The 22,793-nt window shown below is 35.7% G+C and overlaps 1 protein-coding gene across 2 annotated transcripts in view; it reads right to left on the bottom strand.

Annotated features, from left to right (window-relative positions):
- LOC118551008 (ankyrin repeat domain-containing protein 26-like) overlaps positions 1–22,793 on the bottom strand; it is a 131,696-nt gene that overhangs the window by 58,972 nt on the left and 49,931 nt on the right. For both annotated transcript variants that reach the window (XM_078075238.1, XM_078075240.1), the window contains 6 exons: positions 19,436–19,518; positions 16,844–17,001; positions 8,207–8,377; positions 5,867–5,900; positions 5,381–5,519; positions 450–663 (listed from right to left, as the gene is read on the bottom strand). In XM_078075238.1, coding sequence (XP_077931364.1) covers positions 450–663; positions 5,381–5,519; positions 5,867–5,900; positions 8,207–8,377; positions 16,844–17,001; positions 19,436–19,518 — 799 coding nt within the window. The remainder of the gene's footprint in view (positions 1–449; positions 664–5,380; positions 5,520–5,866; positions 5,901–8,206; positions 8,378–16,843; positions 17,002–19,435; positions 19,519–22,793) is intronic.

Raw genomic sequence — 22,793 nt, 5'->3', positions numbered from 1 at the left:
ATAAAAGACATTCCTTACAGCACTAATTAAAGTATAGAAAAATGGAAAATAACCAAAATTCAATTTGTTAAATAATGAGGATTCCATATGGTGGACTTCTATATGGTCATTAAAATTAGGATTTGGAATATACATTAAATTATCAGTAGAAGTATTCACTGTCAAGAACTTGCTGAATTATTTTGAAGAATCTCATACTTCACACTACTAAAGACATTTTCTTCCCTATAAAAATTCCAGAAGGGAAGTTAGCAATTATCAAACTTCTCCTACACATCTGTAGTACAAAAGGAAATAGTTCAAGGGGCACCTGGCTGGCTCAGTTGGTAGAGCATGCGACTCTTGACTTCACAGCTGTGAGTTCAAGCCCCACATTGGCTGTGGAGCCTATTAAAAAAAAAAAAAAAGGTAAGTAGTTCAAATATTTCCTTAAAACCAAGATGTCATACCTCAAACTGACAAGTTCTTGTTCCCATTTCACTTTTTGATGCTCCAACTGCAATTTCAATTCTTTTGTTTCTGATAGCTCCTTTTGTAGTCCATTAACTTTATTTTCCATTTCTTTATTTTTTCTTTCAAGTTGTTTACACTGATTTTTTTTAAGTTCTACTAATTTTTTATACGAAAGAATCGCATCCTGGATTTTTACTAAAGTAGTAGAATCTACATCAGAGAAAAAACAGAAACAAATAAAATACATAGGGTGCCAGGTGGCTCAGTTGGTTAAGCATCCAACTGTTGGTTTCGGCACAGGTCATAATCTCAGAGTCGTGGGATCAAGCCCCACGCCGGGCTCCACCCTCAGCACGGAGTCTGCTTGAGATTCTTCCCCCGCCTTCCCCTCTGTTCTTCTCTCCCACCCCCCACTCATGCTCTCTTTCTCTCAAATAATTTAATTAAATCTTTAAAAAAAAAAAGAAATAAAATATGTGAGTACTTTTTGCATATAAAGGACTGTGTGCTTTCACATTCACTCACTCATACTTTAAACAAATAGATATTGAATGACTTCACTATAAAAGATATTTTCGGGGTGCCTGGGTGGCTCAGTCGGTTAAGTATCTGGCGTCAGCTCAGGTCATGATCTCAGGGTCCTGGGATCAAGCCCCGTGTCAGACTCCCTGCTTACTGGGGAGTCTGCTTCTCCCTCTGCCCTGCCCCTTCCCCCGCTCGTGCTCTCTCACTCTCCTTCTCTCAAATAAATGAATAAAATCTTGAAAAAACAGAAGAAAAAATGACCAAAACCTTTCTAAATAATGAAAACTATCATCCCACAGATCCAGAAGGATCTGGCTAGGAGAGAAGAAATGGAAGTAAGCTATTATAGTTTTCTTAAACTACTGTGATGGGGCATAATATTACTCAAAGGTGGACTCTGATGCTTAAGTCATATACTTTAAACTACACTACACTACAACAGCACAACTAAAGAGTTATAGCTAGAGTATGCAAAATACATACATATACATACTCACATAAATAAAACGAAATCATAAAGATTACTTGATTAATTTAAAAGAAAGCAGAAAAAGGAGAATACGAGCAAAAAGCAGAAAAGACAAATAGAAGTCAAACAATACGATGACAGATTCAAATCAACTACATCAATAATCCCATTAAATGAAAATGGTCTAAAAGCCTCAATTAAAAGGCAGACTGTCGAAATGGATGAAAAAGGAAGACCCAACTATATGCCACCTATTAAAAAAATACCCTTTAAGTGTGAAGACACAAATTTTTTAAAAGGCCAGAAATATGAGAGACCACATTAACAACTTGACAAAAGAATGCTGAGCCTGAGTGGCTATATTAATACCAGACAAAATAGATTTCAAAGCAAAAAACTTTAGCAGCAATAAATAAGGTCATTTTATAATGATAGAAGGGTCAATTAAAAGAAGCATAACAAACCTAAATGTTTATGCATCTATTAATAGGTTCAAGATACATAAAGCAAAAATCGATAGAATTACAGAGAAACAGGCAAATTCACAATTATAGTCTGAGATTTCAATAGGGAGAAAATCAGCAAGGATATAGTAGACTGGAACACCACCATTCTTCTCCAGTATCCATGGAACACTTACCAAAAGAGACTATATTTTGGGTCATAAAATAAATTGTAATAAAAGGAGTAAGTCAAAAGGACTGAAGTCATAAAAGTGTGCTCTGTGACCACAAACTAATTAACACACATCTGAATAACCCCTAGGTCAGGGCACCTGGGTAGCTCAATTGATGAAGCATCTGCCTTCAGCTCAGGTCATGATCTCAGGGTCCTGGGATCAAGCCCCACATTTGGCTCCCTGCTCAGAGGGAAGGCTGCTTCCCCTCCAGCTCATGCTCTCTCTCTCTCTCTCAAATAAATAAAATCTTTAAATAACCCCTGGGTCAAAGAAGTACTGAAAAAAGAAATTAGTATTCTGGACTGAATACACATAACATGTTAGAATTTCTGAAATCCTGCTATAGTGGCACTCATATGAACATTTACAGCACTGAATGTATATATTAACAAAGAAGAAAAGTCTCAAATTGATGACCTTTGGCTCCACCTTAAGAAATTAGTAAAACAGGAGTTAAAGTTTGATAACCTTTGCTTATGTAGAAAATCCGACAGAATTTTTTAAAAAGCTACTAGAACTAATAAATGAACTCATCAAGTTTGGAGGACACAGAATCATTATACAAAAATCAACTGTATTTCTACATATTAGCAACAAAAAATTAAAATTAAGAATTAAAAATTAATTTTAATTAATTAAAAAATTGAAACTGCATTGAAAAATAAAAAATAACCACAGGTAATATCATAAAAGATAAAAATAGCTATACACTAAAAACTACAAAATATTAGCAAGAAAATTAAAGAAGACTTATATAAATGGAGAGAGATACTCTGTTCGGGGTTGAAAAATTCAATATTGTTAAAATTAATCTGTAGATTCAACATAATCCAAACCTGATCTCCAGAAGACCACCAGAGTTGTTGTTTTTTTTTTTTTTTTTTAGAAAATGACAAGCTGACTCTAAAATTCATGTGGAAACCATAAATAAATAAAATAAATACAATTCATGTTCTGGAAACACAAAGGATCTAGAATAGAATAGCAAAAGAACCCTGAAAAAGAACAAAACTGGAGGACTAACACTAACTACCTGATTTCAAAAATTATCATAAACTGGTAGTAATTAAAACAGCATGATATTGACATATAGAAGGCCAAAGAGATCAATGGGACAGAATAGAGTCCATAAATAAACCCACACACATATGGTCAACTGATCCTGACAAAGACACAATGGCATGAAGTGGAGAAAATATAGCCTTTTCAACAAATGGTGCTGGAACAACTGGATATCCATATGCAAAAAGAATGAACCTGGATCCATACTATGCATCATAAGTAAAAAAAAAAAAAAAAGAATACAAAATGGGGGCGCCTGGGTGTCTCAGCTGGTTGAGTGTCTGCCTTGGCTCAGGTCATGATGCCAGGGTCCTGGGATCGAGCCCCATGTCCAGCTCTCTGCTCAGCGGGGAGCCTGCTTCTCCCTCTCCCTCAGCCTGCCATTCCCCCTGCTCATGCTCTCTCTTTCTCTGTCAAATAAATAAATAAAATCTTAAAAAAAAAAAAAAAGAATACAAAATGGATGACATGGATCACATGGATCACAGATCTAAACGTAAGACCTAAAACTATAAAACTTCGATTTTAAACTATGAAACTTCTAAAAGAAAGCATGAGAGAAAACCTCTGACTTTGTGCTAGGCAAAGATTTCTTAGATAGGAACACCGAAAGCAAAAATCCATAGAAGAACAAATGGATAAACTGGATTTCATCAAAAAGAAAAACTGCTCTTCAAAAGACACTGTTGAGAGAATGAAAAGTCACAGATTGGGAGAAAATCTTTACAAAAAAGTATAGGTGAGGGGCGCCTGGGTGGCTCAGTCGTTAAGCGTCTGCCTTCGGCTCAGGTCATTATCCTGGGGTCCTGGGATCGAGCCCCATATCGGGCTTCCTGCTCAGCGGAGAGTCTGCTTCTCCCTCTCCCACTCCCCCTGCTTGTGTACCCTCTCAAGCTGTCTCTCTCTCTGTCAAATTAATAAATAAAATCTTAAAAAATATATATAGGTGATAAAGGAACTATATCTAGAATATACAAGAATTCTCAAAACTCAACAAATAAGAAAACAACCTAATTTTTAAAATGACAAAGGATTTGGATAGTTCAAAGCAGATATACAGATGGCAAATAAGCACATGAAAAGATGCTCAACATTATCAGTTATTAGGGAAATGTATATTAAAACCATAATGATATATATATTACATACCCATCAGAATGGCTAAGATTTAAAAAACTGACAATACTAAGTGTTCATGAATATACAGGGAGAAATCAGAACTCATACACTGCTGGTGGGAATGGAAAATGGTACAACTACTTTAGAAAACAATTTGGCAGTTTCGTGACAAGGGAATATAAAGAGACATGAGACTTACGGGTGATAGATATGTTAACTGCCTGAATTACGGTTATGGTTTCATATGCATATACATATGTCAACTCTATCAAATTATACACTTCATATATGTGCAGTTTACCTAACTAAAGCTGTTGGGGGAAAAAGTGCTCTATTATAGGAAAAAACATCTAAAACAGTGGCTGAGACACAGATGGAAAGAAGCATATGAAACATGGGCGCCTGGGTGGCTCAGTCATTAAGCGTCTGCCTTCGGCTCAGGTCATGATCCCAGAGTCCTGGGATCGAGCCCCACATCCGGCTCCCTGCTCCGCGGGGACCCTGCTTCTCCCTCTCTCACTCCCCCTGCTTGTGTTCCCTCTCTCGCTGTGTCTCTCTCTGTCAAATAAATAAAATCTTTAAAATAAAAAATTAAAAAAAAAGAGGGATATGAAACAATACAAGATGAAGCTAGAGTACTGTGGTCTTTCAACCTTAGAGCAATGAGAAGTAATAGCTAAGCTTTAAGCAAGGGGGTAACGTGATGAAACATGAATTTTTAAAAATTATGATAACTATGGTTGCAGTGTAGACCAAGATTCTGGGAGGTGGAATGACAGGGAAAACAGTCCTGAGGTTATTTCAGTATTCTAGGAGAAAAATAATGGTAACCTGACCTTGGGTGAAGGCACAGAAGAGAAGCGGAGTTAACAACACATCAGGTGTGCCATTCCCATGACAAAACATAGAGTGGAAATTATAGCCCTTTGGCTGAGAGTATCAACAGTTCTCTATTTTCATATAAAAGATATTTCTGAGATGAGTAGCTCATGACTGTTGTGTGGTACAGCACTATACAAGATGTGCACATATCACTACAGTACAAAGGCTTTCTATTTATACAACGGTCCTACCTTTACAATCCTTGCCAACTTGTACAATTAGCGACTTGCAACTCATATAATTAGAGCAAGGCAACTTGGAATCCTCTGAAGCTGTTCCAGATGACTCAGTTAAGTCAAGCTCATCCATAAAATTAATTTGCTTTTTGACCTACAAATAAAAAATACTATTTCAAAATGTCCCCCAAATATTCATAAAATACACTAAGTGTAGAGAGATGATAAATACCCATCCTTTTATAAGAGCAAAAACATAGGTACTTTTTAAAAGAACTGATTTTTATCAAAACGACCTTTATCAATAATTAGTACTTCTGAATAACTTTTTCACAATAAATGTCTATACAACAAAGGAAGATTTTCTATTTTTTCACCATACCCTTCCTAAAGTAATTTTTTACCATGGAATAATATTTCTAATAAATATTATTTATCAAAGTAATATAATAAAGTGAAAATTAAAAAATAAATGAAATAGAAGTATACATATTTTTTTACCTCTTTCTTTTCATGAGACGTTTTCTTTGCAGGTCTAAAAAAAAAAAGACAATTCTTTTCAGGCAAGTATTAAATACTTAAAATACAAAGAATATCTAAATCATATCTAAACAATATTATTAATAATATTAACTAAGCATTAAATTTAGATCAAATGGACAAAAAGCAAAGGAAAAGCATAATGTTACTTCCATTATTTGATACGAAGAAATATACCACATTTTTTGTTGTCATTTTCAATAAAAACAAGCTTTTATTGGCTCTAAAAACTATTGGGAAAGTGCAAGTTAAGTTCTTATTTGAAAGAAACCCTTTTTTAATAATCATGATACTAGTGTTTTGAGGATTTACTGTACAACTACTATGCATTATTATGAACACCTTACACATCTTGAAAGTATTTTAAGCCTCACAACAATCTTATAAACATAGGTAATTATATTAGGTATTTTACACAGGAAGAAAATGAGGCACAGAAATAAGTCACTTCCCCAAGCCCATACAGCTGGTCAGGGGTAGACCCAGAATTCAAATCTAGGATATGTGCCTTCAAAACATGTGTTTTACAATATGTGGTGAAAGTAATATTTAAGTGTTTCCAAGTAATATGACAGCAAATGAATCTACTATTATTCCATTTCTAGCTATAATTATAAATAATAATTTATGAATCTTACACATTTTTTTAAAATAAAAAGACTTCATACCTAGGCAATATTGAAAATCTACTTTCAATAAACTAAAGATCTGCTTCTTCTGAAGAAGTTCATGAATGGCATTCATCTATTTATTCAACTGTTTATTCACAAATACATACTTACTGAGCACACAATCTGTGTCAATGACACTGTCGGTACAGGAACCATGGCTTTTGTAATGAGAACTTTATAATCTAAAAGTAATAATCTATGATAGATTAATAGTTTATTTTTCAATTATAAATAAAGTCTTTCCCCTTTCCCCAGAATCTAAACAAATATTAACTTAATGCAACCAGATACTTCAAAGTCCCTAACAAAACCATAGCTATTCATGATACTGTCAAAGGCACTGAATATCTAAAATCATCAAGGAATGATTAGTTCTACTCAGAATGGCCTAAGGGTTTGTATATTTACTATTATTTATATACTTTTAAGTCTATGAATGATAGTATCTGCACATTCAATTATATGACAATACTCCACTGGGGAACCAATTCTGAATCAACAACTTCTTGCCACAGGCACCTGGGTGGCTCAGTCGTTAAGCATCTGCCTTCGGCTCAGGTCATGGTCCCAGGGTCCCGGGATCGAGCCCCACATCGGGCTCCCTGTTCAGCGGGAGTCTGCTTTTCCCTCTCCCACTACCCCTGCTTGTGTTTCCTCTCTCGCCATGTCTTTGTCTGTCAAATAAATAAAATCCAAAAAAAACCCCAAAACACCAAACAACAACCTCTTGCCACAAAACTACATGAATAGGAATACTAAGGACAATTACTGTAATCTTTAAAAGATAATGTAATACAGGGGCGCCTGGGTGGCTCAGTCATTAAGCATCTGCCTTCGGCTCAGGTCATGGTCCCGGGGTCCTGGGATCGAGTCCCACATCAGGCTCCCTGCTCGGCGGAGAGCCTGCTTCTCCCTCTCCCTCTGCCTGCCACTCCCCCTGCTTGTGCATTCTCTCTCTCTGTGTCAAGCAAATAAAAAAATCTTAAAATAGGGGCGCCTGGGTGGCTTAGTCGTTAGGCGTCTGCCTTTGGCTCAGGCCATGATCCCGGGATCCTGGGATCGAGTCCCACATCGGGCTCCCTGCTGGGCAGGGAGCCTGCTTCTCCCTCTCCCTCTGCCTCTGCCTGCCACTCCCCTGCTTGTACTCTCTCTCTGTCAAATAAAAAATAAAAAATCTTAAAAAAAAAAAAGATAATGTAATACAATCAATAAGCTTTCTAATATTTGGAAATGCAAACAAAATTAAATAACCATGTCTATCTCTATTGGATCATTTCCAGCAGCATACAAATGTACTCTAAAAGCTCCCATCTTAAAATTAAAAAAGAAAGAAAATTCCCTTGAATTCCACATTCTTTTTCAGTTATCATCCATTTCTCTATTACCTTTCCCCGTAAAAATTCTCTAAGGAGTTGTATACTTATTCATTACAGTCCAGCTTCCATGGTGACTATTGAAACTGCTCCTTGTCAAAGTCACTTGTCCTCATCTTAACCTTTCAAGCAGTGTATCTGATATACTTGAGTATTTCTTGCCTTAGCCTGTACCTACACGACAGCGTTTTATTTCCCTAAAAAGTAATCACTGCTAAACTTCCTTCAGAGGGAAATAAAGAATTTATAGATTTTACCTTACTTCATCCTGATCCATTTCACTTGAAGTGCTGTCATCATTCACTTGTAGTGGACGAGAAGGTAGGGAATCAGGCTTCTCAAGCCCTGGTGTCATCACAGATACTTTTGATGTCCGTTTTTCATTTTCATCTTTCCTTACTTCCTTCATATGCAAACCAGGATCACTACTTTAAAAAAATCCAGTTAAAATACTCATTAAAAAGCCAATGTTTTCTAATAATTTTACTGGTAAAGAATAAAAACAATTTTTTTGTAAAATTCTGTTACCCATCTCAATGAACATTTATTAATTCACAGAACAGTTATGAAATCCAACCATATACAAGGAAATACACATCCCTTGCTTCAAAGACAGATAAATATACAATTACAATACAATGTCATTTGTGGGGACAAAACTGCTATGGATCTCTTTGTAGGAGCTGTGGAATCAAGGACCATGCACCAAGGGACCTAGGAAAAGTCTTGCCTACCCATGCATCGGGTAACGGGCACACTCACTACATGTCCAGCTGTGGACCCAGCAATAGCCCATAAACTGGTTCCAGCCCCTTCCTCTCAGCCACATCTGGGAGCCCCTGGAAAACACTGTCTTAGATAATCACCCATAGATGAGAGAGACTTTTTGGAAAACCAGATTTCCTGCAGAAAAGTTCCAGCACACCACCAGAGCAAAAAAAATTCAGGTTTGGACACATTGGAAAGGTAGTCATTAAAGGCTACTTCAAAAGCAAAGACAGCAATGCAAAACTTCAAAGAATATAAAAAGTCAAGGATATATGACACCAAATCTTCCAGTAATTGATCTCAAACACATGGAGATCTGTAATTTATCCAAAAAAGAATTCAAAATAGCAGTTTTAAGGAAACTTAATGAGCTACAAGAAAACACAAAAAGCCAATTCAGGGGTGCCTGGGCGGCTCAGTCAGTTAAGCGTCTGACTCTTGATTTTGTCTCAGGTCATGATCTCAGGGTCATGAGATCCAGCTATGCATCGTGCTTACGCTCAGTGCAGAGTCTGCTTGTCCCTCTCCCTCTGCTATTCCCCCCACTCACACACACACTCTCTCTAAAATAAATAAATAAAATCTTTAAAAAAAAAGCCAATTCAATAAAATGAGAAAAACACTATATGAATAAAATGAGAAGTTTAATAAAGCGTTGGAAGGGCACCTGGGTGGCTCAGTCAGTTAAGTGTCTGACTCATGATTTCGGCTCAGGTCATGTTCTCAGGGTCATGGAATCGAGCCCCGGGTCTGCTTGAGATTCTCTCACCCTCTCTCTGTCCCTCCCCTGACTTGCTCTCTTTCTCTCTCTCTCTCAAATAAATAAATAAAATCTTTTTTTAAAAAAAGAGCTGGAAATAGTAAAAAAGAATTAAACAAAAATTCTGGAGCTGAATAATAGAGTGAATGAAATGCAAAAAAGCAATAGAAATCACTGACAGGAAAATGGATCCAAAAAAAAATCTGTGAATTTAAAATTTTCAAATTTTAAAACTTTCAAATTATCCAATCAAGGAGGTGAAAGATATGTACACTAAAAACTACAAGACTTTGATAAAAGAAAGAGCAGAGACACAAATAGGAAGATATCTCATTGTTTATGGATTGGAAAAATTAATATTACATATCCACATTATTCAAAGCCATCTACAGATTCAATACAATCTCTGTCAAAATTCCAGTGACATTTCTCACAGAAATAGGAAAAGCAATCCTTAAATTTGTATGGAACAAAAAAGACCCCAAACCGCCAAAGCAGTCCTGAGAAAGAACAACAAAGGTGGAAGCATCACACTTCCTGTTTTCAAACTGTTACAAAGCTATAGTCACCAAAACAGTATATGGAACTTGCATCAAAACAAACACAAAGACCAATGAAACAGAATCAAGAACCCAAAAATAAACCCATGCATAGAGTCAAGAACACTTAAAGAAGAAAAGATAATCTCTTCAATAAATGATGCTGAGAAAACTGGATATTCACATGCAAAAGAATGAAACTGGACCCCTAACTTACATCACTCACAAAAATTAACCCAAACTGGATTAAAGACTTAAATGGACAACCTTAAGCCATAAAACTCCTACAAGAAAACGGAAAACACTCCCTGACATTGATCTTGGCAATGCTTTTGGATATGACATCCAAAGTACAAGCAACAAAAGCAAAAAGAATGGAACAACGTTTCTCCACAGCAAAAGAAACAAGCAACACTCTAGTTCCATTTACGTCAAGTATAGGGGAAGGAAGGGAAAAATAAGATAAAAACAGAGCGGGAGGCAAACCGTAAGAGAGTCTTAACTATAGGAAACAAACTGAGGGCTGCTGGAGGGGAGGTGGGTGGGAAGATGCTGTAACTGGGCGATGGGCATCAGGAAGGGCACTTGTGATGAGCATTGGGTATTACATGCAAGTGATGAATCACTAAAGTCCAGCCCTGAAACTAATAAAACAATATAGGTTAACTAACTTGAATTTAAATAAAATCTAAAAAACAAAAAAGAAACAAGTAACATAATGAAAAGGCAACCTACAGAATGGAAGAAAATATCTGCAAACCACATATCTGAAAAAAGGTTAATATCTAAAATATGTAAGGAATTCATACAATTCAACAGCAAAAAACAAATAATTCAAATAAGAACTCAGCAAAGCACCTTTATAGACAGCTTTCCTCAGAAGATACTCAAATGGCCAACGGTACCAAAAAAGGGGCTCAACATCACTATTCATCAGGGAAACGCATATCAAAACCACAATGATGTATCTATCACCTCACACCCGTTAAATGGCTTTCATCAAAAAGACAAGAGATACCACTGGCAAAGATGTACAGAAAAGGGAATCTTTGCACACTGTTATGGGACTGTAAATTGGTACAGCCACTACGCAAAACACTGTGGAGGTTCCTCAAAAAACTAAAAATAGAACTATCATATGATGCAGTAATCCCATTTCTGGGAACATTTCTGATGGAAATGAAATCATCTCGAAGAGGTATCTGCACCCCTGTTTACTGCAGCATTATTTACAATAGCCAAGACAGGGAAGCAACCTGAGTGTCCATCAATGGATCCATGGGTTTAAAAAATGTGGTATATATTTACAACGGAATATTTTAGCCACAAAAAAGAGGGAAACCTTGCCATTTGCAACAACATAAATGAACCTTGAGGGAATTATGCTAAATGAAATAAGTCACACTAAAAGACAAATACTGTATGATCTGACTTACATGTAGAAACTTAAAAAATAAAACAAATTTACACCCTGGTGCTTGCCAGGGGTAGGAGGCTGTGGGAAATGGGCAGATATTGGCCAAAGGATACAAACTTCCTGTTACAAGAGTAGTAAGTTCTGAGGCTCTAATGTACAGAATGGTGATTACAGTTAACAATATTGTATTATATATTTGAAAGTTGCTAAGAGAGTTGCTAAAAAAGAAATGATAATTATGTGAGATGATGGAGTTATTCACACTATTACCATTTTACAATATAAAAGTGTATTAAATTAATATAGGTATACCTTAGACTTACACAGTTATCTGTCAATTATACCTCAATAAATCTGGAGAAAATTCAAAAATACTCATATGTCATTATATATATCACTCAAAAATAGCAATAACCTGGTTAATTTTGTTTGAAAATAAAATGATTTGGGGCTGCCTGGGTGGCTCAGTCGGTTAAGTGTCTGCGTTCGGCTCAGGTCATAATCTCCAGGTCCTGGGATCTAGCCCTGCATCAGGCTCCCCACTGAGCTTCTACCTCTCCCTCTGCCCCTCCCTCCTGCTTGTGCGCTCACTCTCGCTCTCTTTCTCTCTCTCTGTCTTACAAATAAATAAAAAAAATTTTTAAATTGTTTTAAAGAAAATGATTTGGTAACTTTTGTATACTTTTAGCCTAGTATTTAATCCTAATATAAAAAGCTAGATTTACCAACAGAAAATTATAATTACTTTTTCACGGACTAAATGTATGCAAGAGAATATGAGCAGCCTATAGCTACATAAATTTACAAAAAGACTGAAATTTCCCACAGGAGATTATTAATTTAGGAATTGAACATGAGCCCCTAAGAGCACTGAAAACAAAAACAGAGCTAGCAATTATTGTCTTAAAACTGTTACACAGATAACTCTTCTAGTTAAAATTTAACATCCAAAAAAGAAGGATCTTCCTGAAGGCAATTATTAAAGAATTCTTCTTAACCCAAATCTCAAAAATAAATCTATAATTACAGAATATGAAATAGCTTTCATTTTGAACACAATTGATAGAAGCAACTTTTAAATAGAAAACATCTAGTTAAAGTCACCTCAAACTTGGGGGGGGAACCCAAATAGGAAGCCATGGGAACTAGAAGCCACCACAACCAGTTTTAAATGTGTGTGACTGATCAATGCCCACTGGCCTCACTCACCCACCAACCAGTGTCAGCTCCTCCCTTCTAAAAGAAAGCCAATAGGAGACAAAACCATTCCATACACATTCCTTGTGTGCCAACCAATCAACAACAGTCTCACCCAAATTACCATGGTGTTTCAGATGATGACAAAGCACTTAATTCTCTGAAAGTCCCCCAAACCTTCAACTCTACTCTTCCCAAAACCCTGTATAAGAATAGCAGACTGCTCTGTCAGAAAAGACTGTAAGTGACCAGCATAGGTCTATCTTACTAGTAGGCAATAAATTCCAACTTCATCTTTTTATTTCAGATATTGAGGGCTCATAATCCTTTGGCAACAATTTTTAAAGTCCTATAATTTACCACCATATTTCATTTTCCTTAATAAAATATAAATGAAGTTTGCTATTCCTCTGATCCATTTTACCATAATTAAATCTAACATAAATACCAGTAAAAGAATAAATAGCAAGTAACCACAATATTGGGCCCCCCAAAATAAAAAAAAATGCATACAACTGACAGATTAAATTGTCAGAATGGACCCATATCAAACTTTCTTTTTGTTTAAGTGAGAGTTAGTATGATGTCAAAAAACAATACATGCAGGTTAAACTCCATTCACTCAATAAACATTTCGTGAATAGAACTATATATGCTAGAACGTTTTTTAGGCACTGAGGACATGGCGATGAACAGATAAAAATCCTACTCATGAGTGAAGTAAACACAATAACAATAAACTACACAGGTAAGATAGTACTAGAGGAGAAAAACTAAAGCAGAGAAATCAAATTTTGATGTGCTGTAGGGAAAGAGGTAATCGGGATAACCAAGAAAGACCCTGCTAAGAAAGTAACTTTTAAGCAAAAAATTGAAGGGGAAAAAAAAAAAAGGAAGGAGCAAGGAGCAAGCAAGCCATGAGGGTATTGGAGGGAAAAGCACTCCAGTTAGAGTCAACATCAAGTACAGAGGGATGCTTGAAGTGTTTATAGTGAGGGGAAAAAAGTGAGAAATTCAGTGTGGCTGGACAGCGTGAAAGGGACAGAAAATAGGAGTGAGGCAGTAAGGGACAGGGAGAGACCAAGATGAACAGATCATACAAGGCCTTGTAGGTGTTAGGAAGAACTTTGGCATGTACTCTGAGTGAAATAGGAGGCAATTAGGTTTTGAGCAGAGGAAGACATAATCTGACTTACGTTTTAATAGATCCACTGTGTTTAGAATTAATGGAAACAGAGAAAAGACAAAAGAACAAACAAGAAGACCAAGTAGTTAATTATTACACTTATACACACAACAGATGATAGTGGCTTGGTCATGGAAGATATATTTGGCTTCTGGATATATTTTTGAAGGAAGACCTGACAAGATCTGCTGACAGATTAGATGTGACATGTATGAAAAAGAAAAAGACATGAGTCAAAGATGATACCAAGTTTTCTGGCAGAGCAACTGGAAGAACTGTCATTAACTCAATTAGGAAAGACAAGAAGGGCAGGTATAAGAAAGAATATCAGTAGTTCGATTTTGGACATGTTAAGTTCGTAATACCCAATAGCTATCCCAAAGAGATATCAAATAGGCAGTTTGATATGTAGGTCCGGAATTATGCAGAGAGATTTGGGCTGGAGATATAAACCTGAAGATCATTAGAATATACAAGATAGTAAAAGTCAAGAGAAAGAAAATCAAGGACTGATTCCTGGAAGATGTCAATGTGTAAGTAAGAGGTGGGGGATGAGGAGAAAGAAGCAAATCAGGCTGAGATGTACAGACTAGAAAGGCAGGGGGAAAACCAGGTGAGTGAGTGATATCCTGAAAGCTAAATGAAGACAGAATTTTGGAGAAGAGAGTTCTCCATTGGGTCAAATATTGCTGATAGGTCAAATAAAATGAGATCTAAGAAATTATGTCTAGATTTATTAAAGTGAAAATCAGTGGTAACCTTTGAAAAATCAATTCTGGAGTAGTGGGAGTGAAAATTACCAGAGAGAATTCAAGAATGAATAGGAGGTAAATCAGGATCAGTGAGTGTACATGGTTCTTTTAAGGATTTCAGAGCTAAGAGGAATGATCATAGATGATTTAATTTTCTTGTTTAGTTCAATCCTTACACAATGATGATGTAGTATTTCTGTAATATATTTTGTAATATAATTTTTAAAATTACATACATGTAGCACTAAATGTTTTTTTAAAAAAATGGCACACCAAGGGGGCACCTAGGTGGCTCAGTTGGTTAAACCTCTTGATTTTGGCTCAGGTCATGATCTCAGGGTTGTGGGATCGAGCCCCGCATGGGGCTCTGCTCTCAGTGCCAAGTCCGCTTGTCCCTCTCCCCCACCACGCACTCTCTCTCTCTAATATCAATAAAATCTTAAAAAAAAAAAAGGCAGACCAAGGCATTAAATAATTCACAAAACTATAAAACCAAAAGACTCCTTAAAAATTTTCTAGATATATAATATATATATAATATTATATAACCTGATTATCACTTTTTCTCATGCTTAGAAAGACCATAGAAAAACTATTAAGTTTCAACAGCAATATTTCATGCTTGATAAAAATCATCTAACTCCAGGATATATCCAAAATAATTAGTCATATTAAAATTCTATAAGAGGGGCGCCTGGGTAGCTCAGTTGTTAAGCATCTGCCTTCAGCTCAGGTCATGGTCTCAGGGTTCTGGGATCGAGCCCCACATTGGGCTCCCTGCTCGGTGGGAAGCCTGCTTCTCCCTCTCCCACTCCCCCTGCTTGTGTTCCTTCTCTCGCTGTCTCTCTCTCTCTGTCAAATAAATAAATAAAATCTTTAAAAAAAATTAAATTTAATTTAAAAAATTAAAAAAAATAAAATTCTATAAGAGAAGTATAAGGGGTTTGGAATGCAGAAAATATTCCTATTTTGTAAAATGAATTTTCGTAAATTATATAATATGAAGTCACTGTTGAAAAATTTGGTGTGGTGCATATAGAAATATATTCTCTTTAAAAAGGAAGGTTAATAGCATGCATGCAAGGTACCTTCAAAAGAAGATTCAGTGCATTAGGAACATCTTGGTTTATAGCACAAGGATCACCAAATCAAATGTTTATATAGAATATGGGACAAGCTGACATACGAAATCTCTTGGTAATATTCAGATCAATTTGAGAGTCCAACATTTGAACACTCAAGCTCAACGGAACCAAAACCAAAAACCTAATAGCTAGCAATTTTGTTGGTAATAAGATAGAGTGCCAGTGTAGCAGGTAACTTCCTTTTGCAACTCAGCAGATATTAAAAGCATTCTAAAATTTCCATAAGACATGACATCAAACCGAACACTTTAAATATACTTTGTTAAACAATCAGTACATGTAGACCTAAATTCATTTTTTCAAATGGTCGCATGTTACATTGTCTTATAGGGGTGACAACTTACTTCCTTATTGACGGCTATTTAGACTATCTCCAACTTTTTGATATGACAATGCTATAATAAATATCCTTAACATATCTGTCATATTTTATATATACAATAATGTACAATAAATGTCCTTAGAATGTGTTCGTGTGTGTGTGTGTGTGTGTGTGTGGTGTGTGTGTGTGTGTGTGTGTTTACGCAAGTCATGTTTTCCTATAGGATCTAGTCCTGGCAATGAAGCATTGGAATAAAGGGACAGCATATGGGGTGCCTGGGTGGGTCAGTCATTAAGAGTCTGCCTTCGGCTCAGGTTATGATCCCTGGGTGCCGGGATCGAGCCCCGCATTGGGCTCCCTGCTCCGCAGGAAGCCTGCTTCTCCCTCTCCCACTCCCCCTGCTTGTGTTCCCTCTCTCGCTGTGTCTCTCTCTGTCAAGTAAAGAAATAAAATCTTTTAAAAAAATTAAAAAATTAATTTAAAAAAGGGACAGCATATTTAAAATTTTTGAAACACACTGCTAAATCACCCTTCAGAAAGGATTTACCACTTTCATCTAACAACAGTGTATAGGAATGCCTTTTTCCTCACATTTGCTAACTTTGGTTATTATTTTTTTAATAAAATATTTATCACTATGACTGCAAAAAATGGTATCTCGTTATTTGCATTTTTCTGATTAGCACCCAGGATGGACTAGCCTTACTAAAAATATAAAATTTGTTAATCATGAATGTTAGCTCCAACTAGAATTTGTTTTATAGGAAAATAATAATTACCTACTATTGAAATATTGCCATAGGCTTACCCATCAGAATCTTCCTTTTTCCCAACAGGAAAGAGGTGGTTTTCAGTTTTCCCACTCTCTCTTTGTTGAGTTAGTCCAGCAGCAGCAGCAGCGACAGCATACACATTTTCTAATACTGCCGTCCCATTACTTTGGTGTCTCTTCTTTTCTTCATTAATCTGTAATGGAAATTCGATACTAAGGATAATTGTTACTACATTATTCATTAAAAAGAACTTTTTTTCATTAATTATAAATTTCTTAAAGGTTTTATTTATTTATTTATCAGAGAGAGAGCACAATTACATATTTAGACAACCCCATTCTATACACGAACTTTTTTCCTAAGTGGAAAATCAAAATGACTCAGATAATTGATAACGAGAAAAAAACAAAAGAGCAGCAGCAAAGTGAACCTCTACCTCTTTTTGAAGTTGAACTTTTTTTCCAAATCCAGGATGTCTATCTGTAACATGCCTATCTCGTTCTTAAACTTTTGAACATCTTGCTGTAATTCTTCTTTTAGACATACTTCTGATGTTCTGTAACTACATGGTGGAGAAGAACTCACATTTTCTAATTCGGGTTCCATACTTCTATAGTTATTAGTACTGTTATTAACTGCACAGAATGGCTTCTGGAACAAGACTTTTGTTTTCTTGTAAATGTTTGTAACAGCAGAACTTTTGTGCCTTTTTATTTGAGCCATTTGTCTCATCTCATTGGAGCGGGAAAACCTTTTGTCAAAATGGCTTTCTGAATCCCTAGACTGAGGTATACGTCCAATGTCTAATTTAGAATTAGTGCTATTTTGGTTCAAACTTTTTGCCATTTGCATGTCAAACTCTTGGTCTTCTTTCACTTCAAATGTAACGAGTGGGTTCCTTACTTTTTTATTTTCTGTATCACTTTTAAAACTCTTATTTTTGTTAAAAACATGCTCAGTGTCTGGTTATCATTTTCACAGTCTGATTTATTTTCACTTAAAGAAAAATCAGAAGATGCCTGGCAAGCATATTTGAGACTAGACTTTTTTTGTTCAGGAAATGCCTGAAATACTAGAGGGACAGGCACTGCAAATATATCCTTTTTCTGACAATCAAGTCTATCATTTGTCAAGTTAGAAGGTATTTCCATTAAGTTTGCTCCTTCTTTAAAGTTACCATGTAGTGACTCTTCCTTAGGATAAGGAGCAATTTTGTGTTTTTCACAAGTTTCACCAAACTTCCGCTTTAACTCACTGGTGATGTGTTTTAAATTATTTTTCCACACTAATTTGCCTTGTTTGATCGAGATTTCCTCACGCTTTTGCACAGAAGGATGTTCTGAATATACAGATATATTATCCTCTCTATCACATTTCTTATTCATTTCTGCTTCTCGAGACATTTTTTGCAGATGCAAAAGTGGAACATTAATTTGCTGGGTTTGATTTTCAGATGTCTTTTCTGCCAGGATACATGTTTGTGAAATACCTTTATCCTTAAGTAATCAAGTATGGACAAAGAAAAATTAGAAAATAATTAAAATTTAACTGTTAAATTTCTTAATCTATGTTAAGCTGCTCCCAAGTCACTATATTGTAACAAAGAAGTGAAAGATAACTCGCCCTGGCTTAAGACAGAAGAAAAACATAAATCCATAAACTTAACTTTGTCAGCTTTTTGAAATAAACATTTCATTACATGTTACATCTACCAAAAAATGAATTAGATTATTTTTAATGTTACAAACTTAGAAACATTTTATCTCACCATACCTTAAATAGTGAGCCCCTACAGTGCATTTGAGGATTTTCTTTAAAGATTAATAACTAGAGAATAGGCAAATTTTCAATTATTAGGAGCCAAAATCAGTTAACATCAATCAGAAAGAAAATTCCTAAATCTCAATTCAAATTATATACTATGATAGTGTTATACATCATTACAATTATCTGCTTATATACAGCTCTAAAATAATGTCCACTGAGAGTGGATAAGAAAAATGTTAATAATACTTACTGATTTCCTATGCTGAAATGAAATAACTGAAAATGTTATTGTTTATTACCCAACTACAAAGGTTCCACCCTGGAAGGTGTGATTCCACAATAGGCAATTGTGCTGATTTTATGACCCCACTCTCTGAAGTCAACTACACAGAGATCAGAAGGCAAAATAAATCTTTAATCTTGGCATCAGCGACTGGCAATACAGAACTGCACATTTTGAACCACTGAGAATAATTACTCCTTCTACATGAATCTAAGTCACTAGTCATCATTATTATACTGCTCATAATTTCAACTGCTTATACATATGATTCAATGTTTGATGTTATCTTCTTTATCACATAAAAAGTTACAAAAACGTGAAGAAGCAAACAATATTCAGGAATTTTTTTTTATCTCAATTCCAAGGATGAAGTTTAGCTATAAGTTACTATAAATTCTAACAATATTTTAAGTTTTGTAACTTGTAAAATTTTATAAAAACTAAATATTAAATTATAATCTATTGACTTCAATATGTCCATTCAAAAGATCATTTCATTTGAACTATGTTACATTATTAAAGCAGGAAAACCAATATAAAATCGGAAATTTAAATTTAAATTTAACTTTTTACATACCTGGAGGTGGTTATTTTCACTTTCATCAAGTCTTTTTTGCTCTTTCTCTGATGTCCTTTCTAAGTCTAGTTCTGCTGGCCAATCTATATAGTTAAAATGGACTACTTAGAATGGTTAGATAAAAGCTATAACCTTCTTAAAAATAGAAAATAACATTTTATCTATTGATAGTTTAAATTAAACTTAATCTTTAGCTGAATATTTACTTTAAGAAATACTTTTAATTATAGAAAACTTCAACAAAGCATTTGGGAAATACTAAATGTCACCAGGTTAAAGACATACAAACATCTCAAAGATTCATTCACAAGTTCATCCACCTAACATCAATGAACAAAACAATCAGAAACAAAATTTTATAATGCAGCAGAAACATATAAAATCACAACAGACTATTCTTTACCTTGTAACAGCACCTCTTAACACCCAAAGCTTCAACTACAACATTATTCATGGTTTCCAAAATTATTAGTATTTTTTATGCCTTTATTAGTGTACAACCTTCCTATGGGTGTATGTCCCTGATGAATGTAAACATTCCTCAAATGTTTTCCTCTACTACTTGATAAATTTCTTCACATCTTTTAGGACACAGACTGCTATGTAAAGTCATCCTTGATTATGGCTATTCTTCCCCAGATAAATAGGGGTCTCTTTCTTCAGGGCTACTTTAGTACTTTACCGATTTTTCTAGTGTATCTTCACCACCTGAACTGTAAATTACTTCTTTATATATCTATTTCTTTTGCTCCTGGACTGTATGGGACAATCTCTCTCACTCTCTCTCCTTTTTTAGAGAGGGGGAGGAGCAGAGAGAGAGAGAGGGAATCTTGATTGGGCTCCAAGCCCAGCACTGAGCCCCAGATGGGGCTCGATCTCACAACTCTGAGGTCATGACCGGGGCCGAAATCAAGAGTTGGACACTCAACCAACTGAGCCACCCAGGTGCCCCTGTATGGGGCAATCTCTTAAGTCATTTCTGTGTTTACAGTCTTTATTTTACTCAGTAATTATTTACAGAGTTCCCAGTAAGTGCTAGGCACCCAGGTTTAAAGAAGCATATAAATAAAAGGTGTCAGGAATGGTTTTTCTGGAGATAATGTCTGAACTGAAACTGAAAACAGTGAGGTCAGCCAGATTCAAAGGGGTTAGAGGGAGGAAAACGGGGAGAGTATGCAAGGCTGTAGTAAGACAAGGGAGAGAAGCACACAACAGGGTAAATATTTGTCTAAAAGGGAGAGAAGCACACAACAGGGTAAATATTTGTCTAAAATACAGGGATCTAAGAGGAAGTCAAGATTTTGAAAGCTTTATATGTAATTTTAAGATACCTGGACACAAATATATTTTCAACAGTGGTTCATAGTCATATTTACACTTGAGACAGGTCACTCTAAATGCTGTGGAGAGGGCTGAATTTGAGGGGCACTGTAATAAAAGATGGGAGATGAATTAGAAGGCAGTAATGCAAAATAAAGATGGAGTACACCTGCACTGACAGAATGGTTCCAGAAATATTGAGGATATAAAATGATCAGGGCACAGTACAGAAGAAATCTGTATTAAATGAATAAACACACAATGTTGGGTCCCTAGAGAACTAACTTTGCTCATTACTTTATAAAAGGCATCAAGTGAGAAGAGAAACAATCTACATGAATTGTTTTAAGTTGCTTGTATTTATAATTTTTGTATCAGATCTTCCTTTGTTTCAGGAGCCTGTAGGTATTTTAAAAGTCTTACTTCTTGGATCTACCAAGCTCCTGAAGAAGTAACAGGAAACAAGTCACTTGTATAGGTAAACAACTTTGGATTTATTGCCTGTACACATTACTCTAGGAGATAATTGAAAATCTTTTGAAAATACAGTGTTAATTCTACAAGGAAAGAAAGAACATAAAACTACAGGGGTGAAAAAAAAATTGTACGATTTATTAGTACAGACCTGATCATAAGACTGATAAAAGACATGGAATTAACTGGTACATTAAGTAGAGCACACATTAGAGGTGGTTAATCAATAGACAGAGTATCTTAGTAGAATTAAAATTGACTTTCCATATATTATTTTTAAATAATATAGTGCTCCTTAAAACCAATATTCCATTTATTTATTAAAAATAATAAAGGGAGGTGCCTGGGTGGCTCAGTCAGTTAAACGGCTGCCTTCGGCTCAGGTCATGATCCCAGGGTCCTGGGATCAAGTGCCGCATCGGGCTCCCTGCTCAGCTGGGAGTCTGCTTCTCCCTCTGCCACTCCTCCCACTCGTTCTCTCAATTTCCCTCTCTCTCAAATCAATAAAATTTTAAATAACAATGATAATAATCAAGAGGCACCTGGGTGGCTCAGTGAGTTCAGTGTCCAACTTTTGATTTAGGCTCAGGTCATGATCTCAGGGTCATGAGATTGAGCGCCCCCTTCAGGCCCTGTGCTGAGCGTGAAGCCTGCTTGGGATTCTCTTTCTCCCTCTCCCTCTCTCCACCCATCTCTCTCTCTCTAAAGAGATAAAATAAAAATAATAAAACAAGGAAATGGACTATGCATACATAGCTGAGAAGATGATACTATATAGTAAATTCTCAACTATTCCTTTACTGCTGGGAAAGCCAACTCTAAAACAAAAGTCATACAGAACATAGGAAATATTTTAATATTTGATTTGGGAAGGTGCTTTTTTTAGTTACAATGAATGCAGCTTGACCAATACTTGTGAATTTAGAGCTATAAAATAAAGCTAAGAAACTATGTTTTGAGTAAGCAATCTTTAGATCTCTACCTAGTATTCCCAACTGGTCCCAAAGTTCTAAATATAATCCTGCTACCTACTCTCAAGTGAATGCTAAAAACTAGCCCAAAGGAAATTACTTTCTCATAATTCTCATTCAGATGTTCCTTTGGTAAGAGGAAGAAGAGAGAGAGAGAGCGCACAAGCAGGGGGAGCAGCAGGGGCAGAGGGAGAAGCAGGTTCTTCACTGAGCAAGGAGCCCAATGTGGGACTTGATCCCAGGATCCTGGAATCATGACCTGAGCCACAGGCAGACGCTCAACGGACTGAGCCACCTAGGTGTCCCTATCTTCAGAAATTTTTAAGCCTTGGACAAACATCATAGATTTATATGAGAAATGAAAGCCTCTGGTGATCTAATCATTTCCATGTAAAAACACAGTAAGTCTCAGTCCATGCTAGATCCAAAAACTACAATGCCATGAAACAGAAAATGAATATATAACAAAAATACTTTCCTTTTTTTTAATTTTAAACAAGATTGTCTGATTTAAACCTCTTAAGACAAGGGAAAGAAAAAAGCAAGAAATGCAGAAATGAAACCTTAATGCCCATTTCACCACAAGGGCCACT

This window comes from Halichoerus grypus, chromosome 6, assembly GCF_964656455.1.
Source record: "Halichoerus grypus chromosome 6, mHalGry1.hap1.1, whole genome shotgun sequence".
NCBI lineage: Eukaryota > Metazoa > Chordata > Mammalia > Carnivora > Phocidae > Halichoerus > Halichoerus grypus.
Note: the sequence above shows the minus strand (reverse complement) of the source record. Positions and strands in the feature narration are given on the sequence as shown.